This window comes from Myxine glutinosa, unplaced genomic scaffold (genome assembly GCF_964187855.1).
Source record: "Myxine glutinosa unplaced genomic scaffold, kmMyxGlut1.1 SCAFFOLD_2381, whole genome shotgun sequence".
Taxonomy (NCBI): Eukaryota; Metazoa; Chordata; class Myxini; order Myxiniformes; family Myxinidae; genus Myxine; species Myxine glutinosa.
The window spans coordinates 41671-58776 of record NW_027618475.1 but is presented as its reverse complement, the minus strand read 5'-3'; the positions used below and the strand labels follow the sequence as shown (position 1 = coordinate 58776).

Genomic DNA, 17106 nt, shown 5'->3' with positions numbered 1-17106 from the left:
GTTCGTTTGCGGCCAAGCACCACCCGTTGATGGACCTATGGATCAACGTGGCACCTATGCCATACAGGTGAACCACTAATAGTTAACACCACCAAGTGCACCACAAGAAGAGCAAGAGACACCTGCAGGGTTAGGGGTTGTCGAATTTATTTTTATTCCAATGAACAATGGTGACTGCACCGATTGGTGGTGGGGTGGTGCTTTTGATGCTCGGGAAGGGTGCTCTGCACGTCATTAAAGGCCGTAGGCCACAGAGCACTCGTGGGTTGGTGTATCGATGTTGGCAAGCGCGCTCTCTCTATGCATAACATCTGCATGTGTTCCTCCAAAAACAGGTCCTGGATCGTAGTGTAGATATCAGCGTAATCTTGTAAATAATGCTCCCTACCGGCTGTATGTTTAGTTTGAGAATTCTTTCCGGATTCGGTTATCCTGTGGGTGTGTTTCTGTGAGGAGAAGGGTGCAACGTCGCAGGGGGACATATTTACTCATTTGTGAATATCTGTAAAACTGTCGCACTCAGGGTAGAGTTAATAGTAGAGGGAACTACATTGCGTGCCACACTAAAGTAGGTAAAAATTTATCGGGTCGGGACGCCCCGAGGGTAGAGAAGGGTGCAATGTTGCGAATATGGAATTTGGCCTCCATATCCGCTTGTAAATATTCCCCTATTTTCTCCAATACTCCCCAACTTTCCCCAATCCCCCATTCCCTCGTCCCATTGCATGTAAATAACAATCAGTAGAGCCGACCTTCCCCTTATTCCCCCATTAAATGTCGTGCCCAGGTCCACCGCACCACACGTAGACAACTTTCGGACATCTTCCTAGTTATTCTTAATCTATGTCAGTTAAGGCCTCGTTTCCATTAATTATGACTCTTCGTTGCACCAGAATGTGATTATATGGCATCAGTAGTGAGTTTAGGACCTTTCCCATACCTCCTCCCATCTTCTTCCCCAAACAACAACAATAACAACAACTACAACAACAATTACAACTACAACAACAACTACAACAACAATTACAACTACAACTACGACTACAACAACAGAGGGGCGGGGAGTGTGCGTCCTCACACCGGCTCGGTTACCCGCCATGACCATGCGCTCCACGGCGTTACCCCGAAGGGGCTGGCTGTCAGCTCCTCGTCAGGGGCGGAGCCAGTAACCCCCCCACGCACCCAATGAGAAGCAACGTGCCGATTCCATCTGGGGCGGAGCTAACGAGCCGAGGGCGTGTCACTCCCCGCCGGATATACGCGGCCCCGCGCCGGATGTGACGTCAGATGCGCCTCAGCTTGGAGAGAGAAGCCACCGCCACCCCCAGCGCGACGATACCTCCCCGCATCTTTGGACCGGACCGTACTGTACCCTGCCCCGAGCCCAGGAGGACCTGGAGCCATCGATCCTGCCTTTCCTAGCCATCAAACCCCCGTGTGAGTCAGCCGTTGTCCCGTTTGTCTGTCGTCTGTCCGGGGTTAATATAAGAGTGTGTCTAAGTGCCTGTCTTCCTGTAATATACCTCTAGCCCCTGTAATCTAACCTTTTCCGTACGAATATACTTGAGAATCGAAACATTGGTGTCGTATTGTGTTATTGTAATCCAGCCGGGTGTCTTCTTTTTCTTATTGAGCCAGCATCGCGCGACTAGTCAACGTTCGGGCACAATCGGGTAACTTGTGCAGACGTGGTCATACCATAAAACCGCTCGGTAAATAACATCCAAGCCACGTCTGTAACAATATATATATATATATATATATATATATATATATATATATATATATATATATATATATATATATATATATATATATATATATATATATATATATATATATATATATATATATATATATATATATATATATATATATATATATATATATATATATATATATATATATATATATATATATACATATATATACATATATATATATATATATATATTTATAAAAATAACAACAACAGGCATTTTAAGGCCATTAGCCTTGTGGGCCCCATGACAATCTTCTCCATTTTGTCCTATTTTCTGCATCTCTCCTTGTTAACCCCCTTGCCCACATTTATTCTTCTACCACCTTTAGCCAAGTCTTTCTCGGTCTTCCCCGTCCTCTACTTCCTTCTACATTCATTTCCATCATTCTTCTCATCCAGTCACTTTCATCCTTCCTCAACACATGACCAAACCAGCTCAACCTGTTTTCTCTTCACAGCATCCATCACAGGCTCTATTCCCAACTTCCTGCTGCCTTCAACATATCTCCCACAACTCCCGTCGGCCCTCCCGCTTTTCTACTCTTCATTGCTTTTATCGTTTCCTCAACTCCCTTCTCAGTTATCTTCTCTGCCGGTCCTAAAACTGGGTTACTCTCTATGTTGACATCCCATTCATTCTCTGCATTCAACAGCATTTCCATATATCTCTTCCATCTTCCTTTAATTCCATATGGGTCCACAACGATTTGTCCCACTTCATCCTTCAAGCAACTCACCCCCATCACATCACACCTCTCTTTCGCTGTCCGCTTTGCAATCCTGAATACCGCTCTCTGACCCTCTTCCGAATCCAAGCGTTCTCCGAACATTTTCCTACGTGCCTCCTGTGCCTTGTACTACTACTGTGTATCCAATTATATTATCTCACCAAGTGCATCAACACTTGTCCAATCAAGATATTCTAGATTTGTATTTTTAATTAACTTTTAGAAATTTGTAGAATTTGTTTTTCACTTGGAAGTTGTGCAACTTGTCTCATATCATGGTTTGCTCTGATATTGTCATAGCCTTATGGGATTTCTTCACTCCACTACCACTTGGAGAGGCTTGACGTTACTGTGCCATACTGTATTTAAGGGTACTTTGTGTAGCTAAATAACATTTAGTTAAAGAAATCTTCTGGGCACAAGTTAACTCTACCGTGGCCTAATGCAGACTGAAAACATCGCAACTGGGAGAAGATGGTGGGAGATATCACATCTTCCCATGATGTGGTCACAGCGCCACTTTTAAACTCGTGTATAATGAAATTTTACGTGTTCGGGAAATGGGAGTTACATTTATTCTAACGTGTATAAACAAATCCGTGTTGTGAAAACCTGCTGTTGGATGTGTGTTTACTGTACATTCAATAATAATAGAATGCAAGTTAAAATTCTAGCTGTTACTGTACATTACAAAGTTGGATATTTATGTCAATTTAAAATAAAAAAGTTTTTCCTTCCAATTGATAATTATATCTTCCTTTATACTCTCAATTCTTTGATATACAGTCCTACTTGTTGTTTTTTTTTGTTTTTTTTCAGCGTCATGGTTCTTATCTACAACACCAGCTGTTGCTGTTTTGTGTTTGTCAAGCAGTTCCGTCCTGGTACGAACCCACAGGAGTTCTTGCAAAGGGAAAGGGAACATTCATGATTGCTTATAATACGCACTTTCAAAATGACGTATTTCCGCCCAGATTACTCGGTGCGCATGCGCAGAAAACCCTTTGTAACGAAGTAAGTCGGGGGACCTGGACATATTTCATGCTTCTCGGACAAGGATTGGGGAATGAAACAACTAAGAAAAACTTTTAAAGAAGCTGAAAGTACTTGGAAGGGTGTGCTTCTCCACACAATGAAACAGTTGTAGAATTTCCTGATCAACTCGTCGAAAGAGTTGATATGTTGTAAAAACACCTGACGATGTCAGCCCGTGAAAGGCCAAAGGTTCGTCCATGTGTATGTTCTAACCAAACCTTCGTGCTTCTTTACACCATTGTGAAGGTCATATCTGCGGCTTGTTGATCTACTGTGTAAGTTTAAAATTATATATATTAATCATGTATGAAAGGAGGGGGCAGGAGTTAGTTGTGTGGGCTGTTTCCGGGGATCCTTTTTTTGGGGTTTCGGGGCTACAAGAGAAATTATACTCTATTTTTGCATCTATTGGTGAAAGAAGCATCCGTTTTTGTATGTGTGTTTTAACCACGTCCACCACCGGCTAATTTTATTAACCCATAAAGCACGTCGGACTGCAATCCTGCCTGACACGTGTATGTAAATGAGTTTAAATTGACATCAACCCAGAGAACGAATCATGACCTTTCTTATAATTTGTAATACATGGGTAACTTGTGAAAGCTTGTTTCTAAGTGGTGGAGAAAAGCCAATGACAAAAAAGCATTTCTGGCCTACTAACCAGTAAGTCCAGCACTTTATGGGTCAACATGTAATGATACGAACCCAACTCCTCTCATCCACGGAAAATTCTCTTGTTGCTATATTTCTGAGTCCAATTTGCATTCCGGAACAGAACAATTACACCGTCGTAAAACCATTTTTAAATTGCCATTCTTAAATGAAATGAAAATTATGTTAAAAAGACGTTTTCAATCAGAGATTTCACACTAGTAGTCTGGGATCCGAGACCTCAAAATTTGATTTTGAAGTGACACCCCTGCTATAAAATGTTTGACCCCTAGATCATGTCTGTGGGGGTGTTAGCCACCAGAAAAGTGACTTTAGCAAGGGAGTTTGGATTGCGCGAATTCTGTAGGGACATTTTTTAACTTGGGGCGTCAACTGTAAAAAAGCAAGAAATTTAGGGGTAGGGGAAATTCAATTGACCATATATCCCATAATACAGGGGTGAGTGCAACAAATTACCACTCATTCTTTTTGTTATAAAGTTGGCTTTTATATGAAACATGATTCAACGTGATTGGACCATCCATGAGGTCAGCAGAGGTCAAAAGGTCACGGAAAGTGGGTTAAGCTAAAAGTTTAGCTCCTTCAGTAAATAAAATCACATTTTTCCGACTTCAAGCTCAATATAGCCAAACTTTTACACCCAAAATATGTTGTTTGTACCCCTCTGATATTTTTGGGAAAGAAATGCCCCGACTGAACTTAACTTACTGGCATGTATGTCACTTTAGATTTGCATAACTTTTAAAAAATCACCAAAATCGGGCATTCACACTATCTATTTGCACGGTACTCTTCAACATATTTTAAAACGACAAGTCATACCACATACTGTCTGGAAAAGTGTCATTACCTCTATTTACTCATCATCATCACCATCATCAGTCAGAAGCCGTCCACATTTTTCTCTGTCGCCATTGTAGGCACATGCAATGATGCATGGTATTCCAGCTTTCGCACAAGGGCAATTCCTCAGGCAGTTCGGTTTCTGCTTACATTTGCAGTACTTCAACTTCGCAGCAGAAGGCTTTGATGGCTTGCTCTTCATGACAGGAATTAACCTGTCACCATCCACACTCCTGGCATACTCTTCAGGTGGAAGAAGCACTGGATTGCTGAGTGAAGCTTGCTTGTATAAGCTGATCTGACAAAGGCTCCTGAGAACGTGGAAGTGAAAAGCATCTTCTGTTGGAGGAAGGGAGCGCAGATCTAGTTTGCTAGATGCAAACAAGTGGGCGTGGAGCTTATCCAGGGATGAATACCCTGGCTTGCCGTAGAGATCACAAAAGAAGCTTCGTGCTTCAGTTATCACCTGATCATGTGCAGAAGGTCCGGATTCATGTCGGATGAAATTGGACAACGCTGGCTGTTTGTGAACATGCTGGAGTGCGACTTTCACTGCTCTCTTCTTACCCCGTTTGAAAGGATAGCTCACCGAATCACAACCTGACAGAATGTAGGAGATGAGCAGTGTGTCTGTGAGTGCCAATACGTCCTTTCCAACTGCTTTGGCCAACTCATTCACCAAGTCATGGATGGGGAGGAACAGATCATCCTTTTCCACCCATAACTCAACAACGTTTGTCAACCGAGGGAAATGATACATTGACAAGACGATGATATCTGTATCTGTAGCCTGAATGACAACTACGCTGTTGTCACAGCTAGCAATGTGAGCAAAGATTCTGGTGTCCGCCTCCTCGTGGTTAGGGCAGTACAGCTCATCAACATTGGTATGTTCCGTCTGCGTCACACGAGTTGCCTGGGCGTTGACCCCAAGGACCAGGCAGAAGCCATCAGGCCAGGATGACTCCTGGGACCAACGTGAAGCAAGATACGACAGCAGATTGGTCTTGTTACAAGGGTTTGACAGGAATGTGTTCCAATCAGGGATTTTCATGATGTCCACTGGAACAAACTCTGGCAAGTTGGTATTTGACTCCCGTCTCTGGCATTCATCCCCTTTTAGACTCTTTAACCCAAAATCATATTGATCGCCCACGAAATGCACTTCAGTGCAATGTCTGGGTTTCATGTTCAAGAGTTTGTTCCTGTACCTTTCCTGAAGTTGGTCAAATGTACTCGAACCAAGTGTGTTGAACCGCTGGATGAATGCCATTGCATCGACTACATAAACTGCATCAGATACAGAAGGAGGCAACTCTTTTAACGGTTCCCATGACTCGGCAACCTCTGCCTGTAGAGTGGATAGATAGTTGGATTTGCAACCTTTCCGCATGGAAAATCCATTCTTCTCTGGCTCAAACAACGAGGGAGGGTACTCAAGCCATTCGTAACTAAATGTCTCAGTCCGTGCCTCATCACTCAGTTCCTGTGCGAAACAAAGTGCCCTTGTCACTGCACTCTCCTCTCTGATGACTTCTTTCACAGTGTCCATCTTTTTCTTACTTTTCTTCAGATGCGTGGCGAATGTTTCTATCTTCGGTTGGACAATCTTGTCTGCATTCGTCGTTGTGGCAGCATCCATTGCCTCCAAGCCTAGACGTTTGGCATTTACCAGGGTAGTTGCTGCAAGAATCTGACCTGTGGATATGTTCATTAGTTTATCTGTCGCAAGTGAAGGATCGAATGGGTTTTGCATCTTCTCTTCCACGGTCCGTTTGATCTGCAACACGGCTTCCATGTCGTCAGCTTCTCGTGGCTTCTCGTGGCGTTTCCTCAGCTTCTCGTGGTGGTCAGATTGCGGCGAGGCCATGTGTGCCATCTGTTTTACACTTTCAGAGACAGAGGTCATGAACGGTAGAGCCTTGATGTACTTTTCTCGTGCTGATTCAGACTGTGTTATCTATCTATAATTCCAGTAATCTCTGTGTGTATGTATGTATGTATGTATGTATGTATGTATGTATGTATGTATGTATGTATGTCTGTGACCGCTGTTTCTCGACAACCACGGGTCCGATATACTTTAAACTTGCCAGGTATATTGCTGGGGACCCGAGGATGTGCCTTTTCAAGGTTTCATATTAATCGGACAAGTAGTTACCGAGCTATGTCCAAAAAACGATTCAACCAATCAGAGAGCAGCGAGCTATCACGTGTGCCGAACGTGGCGAACAGACTCTGCCTCGGACGGCACATTTGAGAGCGTATTCATTTATTTCACGTTGGAAAACTATGTTGCCGTTAAACTATGTTTTAAAACTAAATAAAACTAATTTGCGATTCATCGTAACTGCGATTTGCGACCTTCCGGACAGTGAAGACTTCACTTCCGGCAGCCAATCACAGAACGCGTTGTTGCGAGCCGAGCCGAGCGCGTGCGCCATTACGGTTCGTAATTCGATTTCTTCCGGAGAAAATAATAATTTCTCGATTTCTTATGCGCATTATTTCTCCCAGAGCGAAGGGCGGAAGCGAAGAGCGTTGTTTTTTTTGTTTACGGGCGTACGGGCGTACGGGCGGGGTAGAGCGTACGGGTAGCGTTTTTTTTTTTTTTTTGGCAAGGAACGGGCACCCACGTACGGGCATGCCCTAGTACCCTTAAAGAGGCTTGTTTTGCCTTCCCTATTGTAGGTCTGTTCAAGGGCAAGGTCTGTCCACACACCATTAAAGTCTCCTGCAGTCTGGTGAACTGTGAATTTGCCAGCTGCAAACTCCTCGTGCACTTCTGGTGCTGTTTCTGGAAGCTTTTGCATCTCACTGAGATAGATCGGAAGGCAGGACATGTACTTACTATGGCCGGAAGCAATGGTATAGGGTAGCATATTCTGTACCTCTTGTAAGTGCTGTTGCCACAGCCCAGCTCTCTCAGCATGGATGTAACGCCTTAGGATAAGCACCATGTCTATGTACATGCTCCAAAGATGGGCTGTCACTCCTAATCCCTTCTCAAAATCTCCCCAGAGCAACTCCAGTGACTCTAGGCATTTCATGACTTCCTTCATGAGTGCAGCAAATTCGTCCTTCTCTTTCCTGTCAAAGGCATTTCTAAGACTTTCAAGCAGAGACGAAAGCAAAGAAAGTGTCTCCTCATTCTTCTCGAACAACAGCCATTTCTCAAATGCCTCCCACTTCAGCATGAACAATGCCTCACTCAACCATGAATGATAACGGACCATCTTATAATAATCTTTTCCTGCCATGACTTTATTGGCTGTACCTCGACCACAGATATCACTAGAAACCAGAATGTCCTCTATGCCACTCTCCATTATGAAAAATCCAATAGATCCCAAGAAGTTCTGGGCAATATGGAATCCTCCAAGTCGAACAGTAACATCTTTGTACTTTTCCGATTCCTTCCTAAACAACCCCTTTACTATGTGATATATCGCCTGGTCACAAGTCACCTCCGTCTTAGCCTGACCCATCTTAAGACTCAAGGAGACAAAGTAGTCCAATGAGGTCTGGACTACATCTGCGTTGGTTGGGTTTTGTGGAAGCAATGGTCCATAACCAATCTTTGTTTTCTCTGTATGTTGCCCAGAACTGTATTCAAAGAAGCTGCTCCATGTCAGGCTACCAGTGTCCTTGTCGTTTTCACCCGTCATCAACTGTGTTGGATACATCCTCAGTAGGAACCAAACGATGTTCTTGTCAGCTAGAAAGCAGGCTTCCCCCTTGTCATCATGAGGAAGTTCAATATCACGTAATGACCTAGCCTGTCTTCTGTCCTTCAGTGTCAGTTTACTACTTACTGGAACGAATTTGTCTGGTTCACTGATAGTCAGTTTCCTGGTTTTCTTAAGGGGCACTGCCCCCACTACCTCCTCCCTCAAATGTGTACTGATAAATTATATTTGTTGTAGCATCAAAACTACCACCATCTTGTGTCTCTGAATGGAAGTTTAAGGCTGAAGATCGATGGTAATCATAAAGATCAGCAAGAGTGAAGCAAGTTGCTGAAACAAATGTAGCATAATAATCCCTAGCACCACACAAAAGATGAAAAGCATCAACCACCGCAGTAAACCATCACGATTACGATCAATATAGGTCAGAAACAGTAGAGGGATGCAAAGAACATATTGTGACATATACATATGTGAATTATTTGATAACGGAGCTAAATTTTCAGCTTAACCCACTTTCCGTGACCTTTTGACCTCTGCTGACCTCATGGATGGTCCAATCACGTTGAATCATGTTTCATATAAAAGCCAACTTTATAACAAAAAGAATGAGTGGTAATTTGTTGCACTCACCCCTGTATTATGGGATATATGGTCAATTGAATTTCCCCTGCCCCTAAATTTCTTGCTTTTTTACAGTTGACGCCCCAAGTTAAAAAACGTCCTTACAGAATTCGCGCAATCCAAACTCCCTTGCTAAAGTCACTTTTCTGGTGGCTAACACCCCCACAGACATGATCTAGGGGTCAAACATTTTATAGCAGGGGTGTCACTTCAAAATCACTTTTTTACACATTTCCAGGCCTCGGATCCCAGACTATAGTAACGGCAGGTTAAAAGTGCCCAGTGAGCAGAACCGAGTTGGTGAAAACGCACACACCCAGCACATGCACGAAAGGCATCATTTAGCATTTGTACGTCATTTTGAAAGTTGCGTATTGGGTATTAGAACATTTATTACAATGCTTTATTTTTTCATAAAGTGACTTGTTAATAGTAAATGTCAGTTATTCATCACCTGCTTAATTTTGATGTTGGTATTTATTTGGGAATAAACTTGGCTTGTGTGTCCACAGCTGTGTACATGAAGGAAATGGAATTGCATAAAAAAGCCTCCGCTGTGGCCAATAACAGTTGTTCTGGATCTTGTGTCGACGGCTGCCCTTTCTCGGGTCAAGCGGATCTGATACCGCCGGAGGGTACGATCTCAAGACCGGACCCTGCGAAAAACAGCGGCACAAGTCGGGAGAGCTGGAAACCCTCCTCACCGGGGGTCACGTTGGAGTTGTGTGCAGGGATCCTTGATAAGGACCTGTGTGCGATGGAGACTGCGAGTCAAGAGGTGCTGGAAGAATGCGGATATGCTGTGCCTGCTAAGGCCCTTCGTAGGGTTGCTAGTTTTCGGTGGGTCACTTGCAAGATATTGTACATTGTAATCCCAGTCATTATCAATTTTTGAATATCTGTGTACTCACTGAGGTAATGCTAACAATGATGCCATGTTGCTGGTATTTCCCCAGGGGTGGTGTGGGAGTGTCCGGAGGCCGCATGACTATGTTCTATGCTGAGGTGACGGACAACATGCGTGTTCCGGGTGCTGGCGGTGGATGCGCCGATGAGGGAGAGTACATCATTACGGTGGAGGTGCCGGTTGCACAAGCTGCATCTCTTCTGGATGATCGAGATTCTGATGATGATCTCTGTGGAGGTCCATTTGTTGCGATCAGTCTGAGCTATGCTCTTCTGTGGTTTGACAAAAACATAGTCCCCTTATCATTCAACCAGCCCTCTGTTCATTGAATGAGCCAGAATTGGCATGAATTCTTATTTTGATGAATAACTAATCAACCTCTGCCCTCAATCGGTAAACTTGTTTTCATTGGGTGCCTCAACTGCGTTGCCTTATTTTCCAAATATTAGCAAACTGTTTCCTAAATTATTTTGTCTGTGAGTAATGCAGACAATTGAAAACCTTAGTGTATCTATTTTTTAATTTTGTTTAATCTATCTCGGTCAATCGCCGAATTAATGCCAGGGGGGTTGACTCAGCCTGTCATCCTTCCGAGGTCGGCTAATTGAGTACCAGTTCACTGGTAATTCCCTGTTTGTCGTTGAAGGCGGCAAAAAGGGTTGGCGTCAGGAAGGGCATCCGGCCGTAAAACATTGCTTCAAAAAGGGGACCAAAAAACAACAACTACCACGGTCCCCGAAAAGGCCAACCCCCGCTTTGCGGGGAAAAATGGCCTCTAAACGGTGGTTATCGAGATGATCTCGTACAAGTATCCACCACCCTGTTCTTTTTTTCTGACCCATTGCTTACTCTATACATTTAAACCATGGCTGATTGTTCCTTTGTTTGTCTGACAGTGTGAGGGCAATGTCATTTGTAATAAATAAATAAAAACCTATTCCTCCACTTAAAGACGATCACAAAACTTCCTCCGCTTTAAAGTTTAACCTCAAAAGTGTGCTCCACCTGAAATCGCCATTAAAACACATTCCCACAATGAAGCTGAACATCAAAAACCCGTTCCTGCAGCTCAAATCACTCAAAAGCATCTTTATCCATTTCAAATTAGCCCCCCCAAAAGGCATTTCTTCAAAAACGCAGTCCATTTCAAAATAAACACTAAACTTGAAACAACTAGAGAGTTCATCGATCACCTTACCCTGTGCCGTCTTGACAAAAAGGACTTGGGAACGGATATTTTAAACTCTTTCTTTGTGTGTTCCGAGCACAAGCTATTTTTCCTACGAGATGTGCTATTTTGTCTGAATTGCGACGTTCCCCAACGCTGAGAGCGTGAGCGGTAAATTTGATTGGTCGAGTTGGCGTAAAATGGTGTAATATTTTGTCCAAGTTCTGCTAAACTGGAGGTTTTTGAAAGAAGGCGATTTGTGTTCTGCAGTGATCAAGTATGTAATGAAATTGAAATAAAGTAAAGGTTTCAAAGGTTGCAGAAAAACTTTTTTTTTTAAACGTCCTTTTTATGCCTCCACCGACGAAGTCGCCGGAGGCATTATGTTTTCGGGTTGTCAGCCCGTACATCCGTCCGTACGGGCTAAACCTCGTTTTTCTCAGCAACCACACGTCTGATTGAGACAAAACTTTCAGAGTAGGAGTGAAACCCATGCAGCATGTTTTTCTGATAATTGTGACGTCATAGGTCACATGGTATGGCAGCCATCTTGGATTTAACACAAATAATAATAAAATTCTTTATCAGAAACCGCTGAATGGAAAAATTTTAAACTTGGCACATTGTCAAGTACTCCCAATGGGGAACAGAAGCATGATAATGATGACATCATATGTGAAGTGGTATACCAGCCAAAAATGTTTTAATCCAATTCCTTATCCTAAAAATATGAAATTGCATGCACATGATCTATGACCCATTTGTATGGAAATATTTAATTTATGACATCATGGGTCACATGGTTTGGTGGCAATATTGGGTTTAAGTTTAACCTAAAACCTTTAAAAAAGCATCTTCTCCCAAACCACCAAATTGATTGCCTTGAAACTTTACATGCGTCATTGACTAGGCATGGCGATTAAAAGATGATCACGAAAACGACATTGGTAACATGGTTTGGCAGCCATATTGGATTAAAAGAAAATATAATTATAATCTCTGAAACCGCTTACCCTATCGATGCAAAATTTTACAAATATCATAACACCACAGTTGTATATACTTTTAAAATGATGATGTCTTCGGTCACGTGGTTCGGCAGCCATCTTGGATAGAAAAACGAACCTTATCCAATCAACACAAAACTTCACGAACGTGATCCCTTACCACGATACATATGCAGAGTGTACATTTTTAAAGGTCATGTCACGTGGTGTGGCAGCCATATTTGCTTGAAAGCCGATAACATAAAAAAATTCCTTCTCTGAAACCGCTTCACCGATCGATGTGAAACCTGTCATGGCTGGTGAAAATGTGATACTTGAAAACAGCTAAATGGATTTAAATCAAACTTGTTTATTTTTAGGACAGTGCATGAGGGCATCTACCCGTTGGACTATGCGGAGGAATATTGGCGACAGTCGCAATGCTCTAGTTTTTTGGAACTTTGCCACTGTTGATGTACCGTCTTTTACACCACCTTATTTAACATGTTACATTAGTTATTCGTGCCTGTTGTTTGTGACTGTTATGGCATCCTTAAAAACAGCTTCATGTTTGGAATGATTTTCCATTTTGCTTGAGTGCCAGACAGTCAGACAGACTAAAACAATTTACCTTGCTCATCTCTGCGCAAGCACGATCGGGATGAAAGTCCGTACAATTTGCCAATTTCAGAGCTAAACTACTTAAAACTACAGATTCATGTTCTGATTTGTGTTCTGCAGTGTTCAAAATATAAAATCAAATTTAGATGAAGGAGTACGTCAATCAAAGACTGGCGTCTATAGACAGACATAGTGAACCAATTGCTTAACCCTGCTTTGTTATTCGCGTGTGGCGAAGCTCTTCCCATTAAATTACACCTAAAATATGTTTCTCCAGTATAAAAAACGATAAACCTGACCAGCATTCCCGGGCAACCTTGTACGCAGCTCAGCAAAGTTTTCTAATTTGTCCAGAACATTTTGATGTCTAATTTAACCACAAGTTGGTCCAAGTTAGCCGTGCCTGTTCCAGAGGGTGTTTATCCGCACTTCTATTCACTGTAATCGATATCATACATACTTAGGCATGAAAAAAAGATTACATCACTTGCACGACACAGCTTTTTGCGGCTGCCAGTAATAAAGATGGTGTTAGAAATTTTACATTTAAAATGTAATCTACATACCCTGGTGAGGCTCTCAATTGTTAAATGCTCTGTTTTGTTCTGCAAGTGCATTTGTTTTTATTTTGCTATTTGCTTTATTTGTGGTTTTAAAATTGAACCACATGGTTTAACAAGAAAATTTTAAAAAGCCAGAGCTCCCCGTCTCCCCTCCCTTCACCATCCAATCTTCTATTCCATACAACAACAACAACAACAACAACAACAGGCATTTTAAGGCCATTTTCCTGCTAGAGCGGGGGTTAGCCTTGTGGGCCCCATGACGATCTTCTCCATTTTGCCCTATTTTCTGCATCTCTCCTTGTTAACCCCCTTGCCAACATTTCTTCTTCCACCACCTTTATCCAAGTCTTTCTCGGTCTTCCCCGTCCTCTACTTCCTTCTATATTCATTTCCATCACTCTTCTCAACCAGTCACTTTCATCCTTCCTCAACACATGACCAAACCATCTCAACCTGTTCCTCTTCACAGCATCCATCACAGGCTCTATTCCCATCATCTTTCACAATTCATCATTTGTCTTCCTCTCTCTCAATGATACGCCGCACATCCACCGAACCATTCGCATTTCCACCCTTTCCAGCCTTCGTTGCTGCTCTACGTTCATTACCCATGGCTCGCTCCCATAAATCAATCAATCTTCTATTCTATGAGAAGTTTAATTTGGGAACAGTGATTGTGTAAAATTCTCGTTAATTTCACTTGTTTTGTTTTTAATTATGTATGATTATTACAGTAATTAATTACCATGCAATATTGTATTATACTATAATATAGATTTCAATTTTGCATGGAATATATCTAGGTTTTACTTGGAATTTGGGACCTAATTAACAGAACAATTTAAACAGTCTCTCTCTTTAATTTACGTATACTGTATATTCATGCTTCTTGTACGATAAGAACATATGAGAGCGTGTTGAAAAGTAATGCCTCCTATTCCTTTTCTCCAAAACAGATAAAGATATTTGAATGAAACAAAGTGCAGTCCGCCAATGGGTGCGAAGTTTTGAGATTCTGACGCTCAATGTTTCAGTGTTATGTTAGTCAGAATGGCCAAGGGCAGCAAGACGTTGGTGCTGTGAAGTGCTTGAGATGAGAGTTGGGATGACTGACTGAAGATGAGATTAATGGAGATGAGACTTGTGTGCATCATTACAATAAAGAGTAAGAGACGGTCAATGGAGTACTGCCACAAAGGATAACCAGATCTGACTTGGCGCCGTCAAATTTCCATCTTTTTTCCCAAACTTAAGGAACACCTTCGTGGAGAATATTTTTCTTCCAAAGATGATGTCAAGGCCACTGTATAGTGCTGGTTAAGTCAGCAGGACACACTTTTCTCTCAGGACAGCATCACAAAACTAGTTGAACATTGGTAGAAATGTGTGGACCACAGTGGTGATGTTAATAAATGAATATACACCATGGTAGAATAAAGATTGTTGTTCGTATCTGTCTTGGTTTCAGTAAAATATATTTACCTATTTTAGAAAGAAAGAATAGGAGGCATTACTTTTCAACATGCCCTCATAATAATTGCATTCTGTGCATGAATGAATAAAAGTCATTTGGACAGAGTTTGTTGCCGTACGATTTATTACCACCGTATTAGGTTTGAGGGGGGTACAAATTAGCTATGTTTAGTTAGCTTGGCCCGTGTGTTCGTGGAGGATTGAATATTTTTTGGAACCAGGGAACCGTTGCAGTGAAGTTGTCCTGTTTTGACTTTTGTCGTGAGAGTCTATCGGTGACGTAGAGCCGAGGTAGCAGAATGTAGTTCATACATGTCCTCTGAAAAACCAGGCAAGGTAAGGAAAGAGTGGATTTGGATGGGTTGGCGATTGGTGAAATAGCGGATAAACAGCCCTCGCGCTCTCTGCTCCAAGTGCAAGGTGTCCAGCGTGGTGCAGGCCATCACAAGGACGCAGAAGGTGAGATCTCATATTAGTCTTACGATTATCAGACTAGAATTGTTGAAAAGGACAACTCAAAAAGGTTCCGATTATCTTTTTTGTACACCGCTCCTTTCCTATGCCATCTACAGGCGCTGCATAATGTCATTGCCGGGCACCGAAGGGGGCTCGGCAATGACGCACGCAGAAAGGGAGTACTCAGTTTTCACTCTGGTTGTTTGTTTTCTTGTTTGTCCGGGCGATATCTCAGCCATTCTTTGAGCTAGGAAGCTGAAATTTCGGCACAATAGTCAGCAAGTACTTTGTCAAAAACGGTATTTTGTGTTTTTTGATTGATCAATTAATTGATTAGTTATTTAATTATTAGCGATTAATGAAGTACTTTTACATTTCATTTCTCTTCTGGCCATTATCTCAGGCACCTTTTGAGTTAGGAAGATGATACTTGGACATGCCAATGACCAAGTGATTTGGCTACAAAGGCTATTTTTGTTTTATTGATTAATCAATTAATCGAGTCATTATTTAATTATTCGATTAATGACAAAAAAATTTTTTTTTTTAAAGTTACAGATTCTGATGAAATGGTGGTGGTTTATAACCCTAACCCTAACAACCCCCCCCCCCCCCCCCCCCCCAACGACTTGTAACGAGGAGGCCACGCCCCGGCCTTCGTGCTTGGTGGAGACGTGATGGGATGATTGAGTAGAGCTCGGTGATTGGACACAGTGTGACGTCAGTGTGGAACATTCGCGAGCTGGAGGAAGAGAACGCGCTCTCGCCATCTTGGTCTCTTGTTCTGGGTTTGGTTGTGGGTGGTCGCAGTCTTCTCTTCTGGTCCTGGTCTTGATCGCGGCGGTCGCTTGGTTGTTTTGCGTGGTAGGACGACGGGCGCTCGTCCGTGTGCGCCCGAGAGATTATCGAAGCCATATTAGCAAAGAAGGATCCTGCCTGCTTGCCTCACGCCGGCGGCTGGCTGCAGGCACGATTCCGCGCCATTTTGTATGTTTCCCGTGCGGTGGTTCGAGGCGACGACCAGCAAGCCTTACCAGCCATTTGGGGACGCAAAGCTGAGTGCCGGCCGATTATCAAAACATTATTTATTTTCTTTCATTATATTTTCCCCTTGTTTGTATACGAGTCTGAGTGGAGACATCTCAATTAGGAATTTTAGTTTTTTACCTCACCTTTCATTGTTATTTGCATTTATTTTCATTAAATCATTATTTGTCGAATCTTACTTTTCCTGTATAGTGGATTTTGCTGTCCCGTCTTTGTGTTTGTGGGTTCGGATAACCTCTGCGTGTGTTCCCGATTAAATAAGGCTCAGGCCTTCACGCGCGCGCCAAAAGACAATCCCGCCAAGGTTCGGAGTACGCCTCGGAGTTTAAGCTCGTTTCGGTCATTCGACCTCTTGGGGTCTTAACCCCGGGGACACGACAATATGTTTACCTTTTTAAACAGTAATTGCTGCTGTTTAACACTAGACTGAAGAAGATTTGCTGGAAACCTGACGTCCTTTAAGCATTCTATGCTTATCGCATCCCCTACAGACAAACGGACCCGAGCCGTCTCAACTTGCTCGGCCTCT

General features: G+C 42.7%; 1 protein-coding gene across 1 annotated transcript; it reads left to right on the top strand.

Moving 5' to 3' along the window:
• The first annotated feature begins 3038 nt into the window (after positions 1–3038).
• Positions 3039–15180, top strand: NUDT14 (nudix hydrolase 14). The gene is made up of 4 exons (XM_078769408.1): positions 3039–3374; positions 9866–10193; positions 10310–10801; positions 11055–15180. The coding sequence occupies exons 1-3, from the start codon at positions 3113–3115 to the stop codon at positions 10587–10589; spliced, it is 870 nt and encodes a 289-aa protein (XP_078625534.1). The 5' UTR covers positions 3039–3112; the 3' UTR covers positions 10590–10801; positions 11055–15180.
• Positions 15181–17106: the final 1926 nt, after the last annotated feature.

Bases quoted from the DNA above. Each gene is read 5' to 3' on its own strand.
- NUDT14 (XM_078769408.1), top strand. From the start codon at position 3,113: ATGTGTGTTTACTGTACATTCAATAATAATAGAATGCAAGTTAAAATT. The intron at 3,375-9,865 runs GTACGAACCCAC...GTGTGTCCACAG, and splicing joins TGTCAAGCAGTTCCGTCCTG to CTGTGTACATGAAGGAAATG. The intron at 10,194-10,309 runs GTGGGTCACTTG...GTATTTCCCCAG, and splicing joins CGTAGGGTTGCTAGTTTTCG to GGGTGGTGTGGGAGTGTCCG.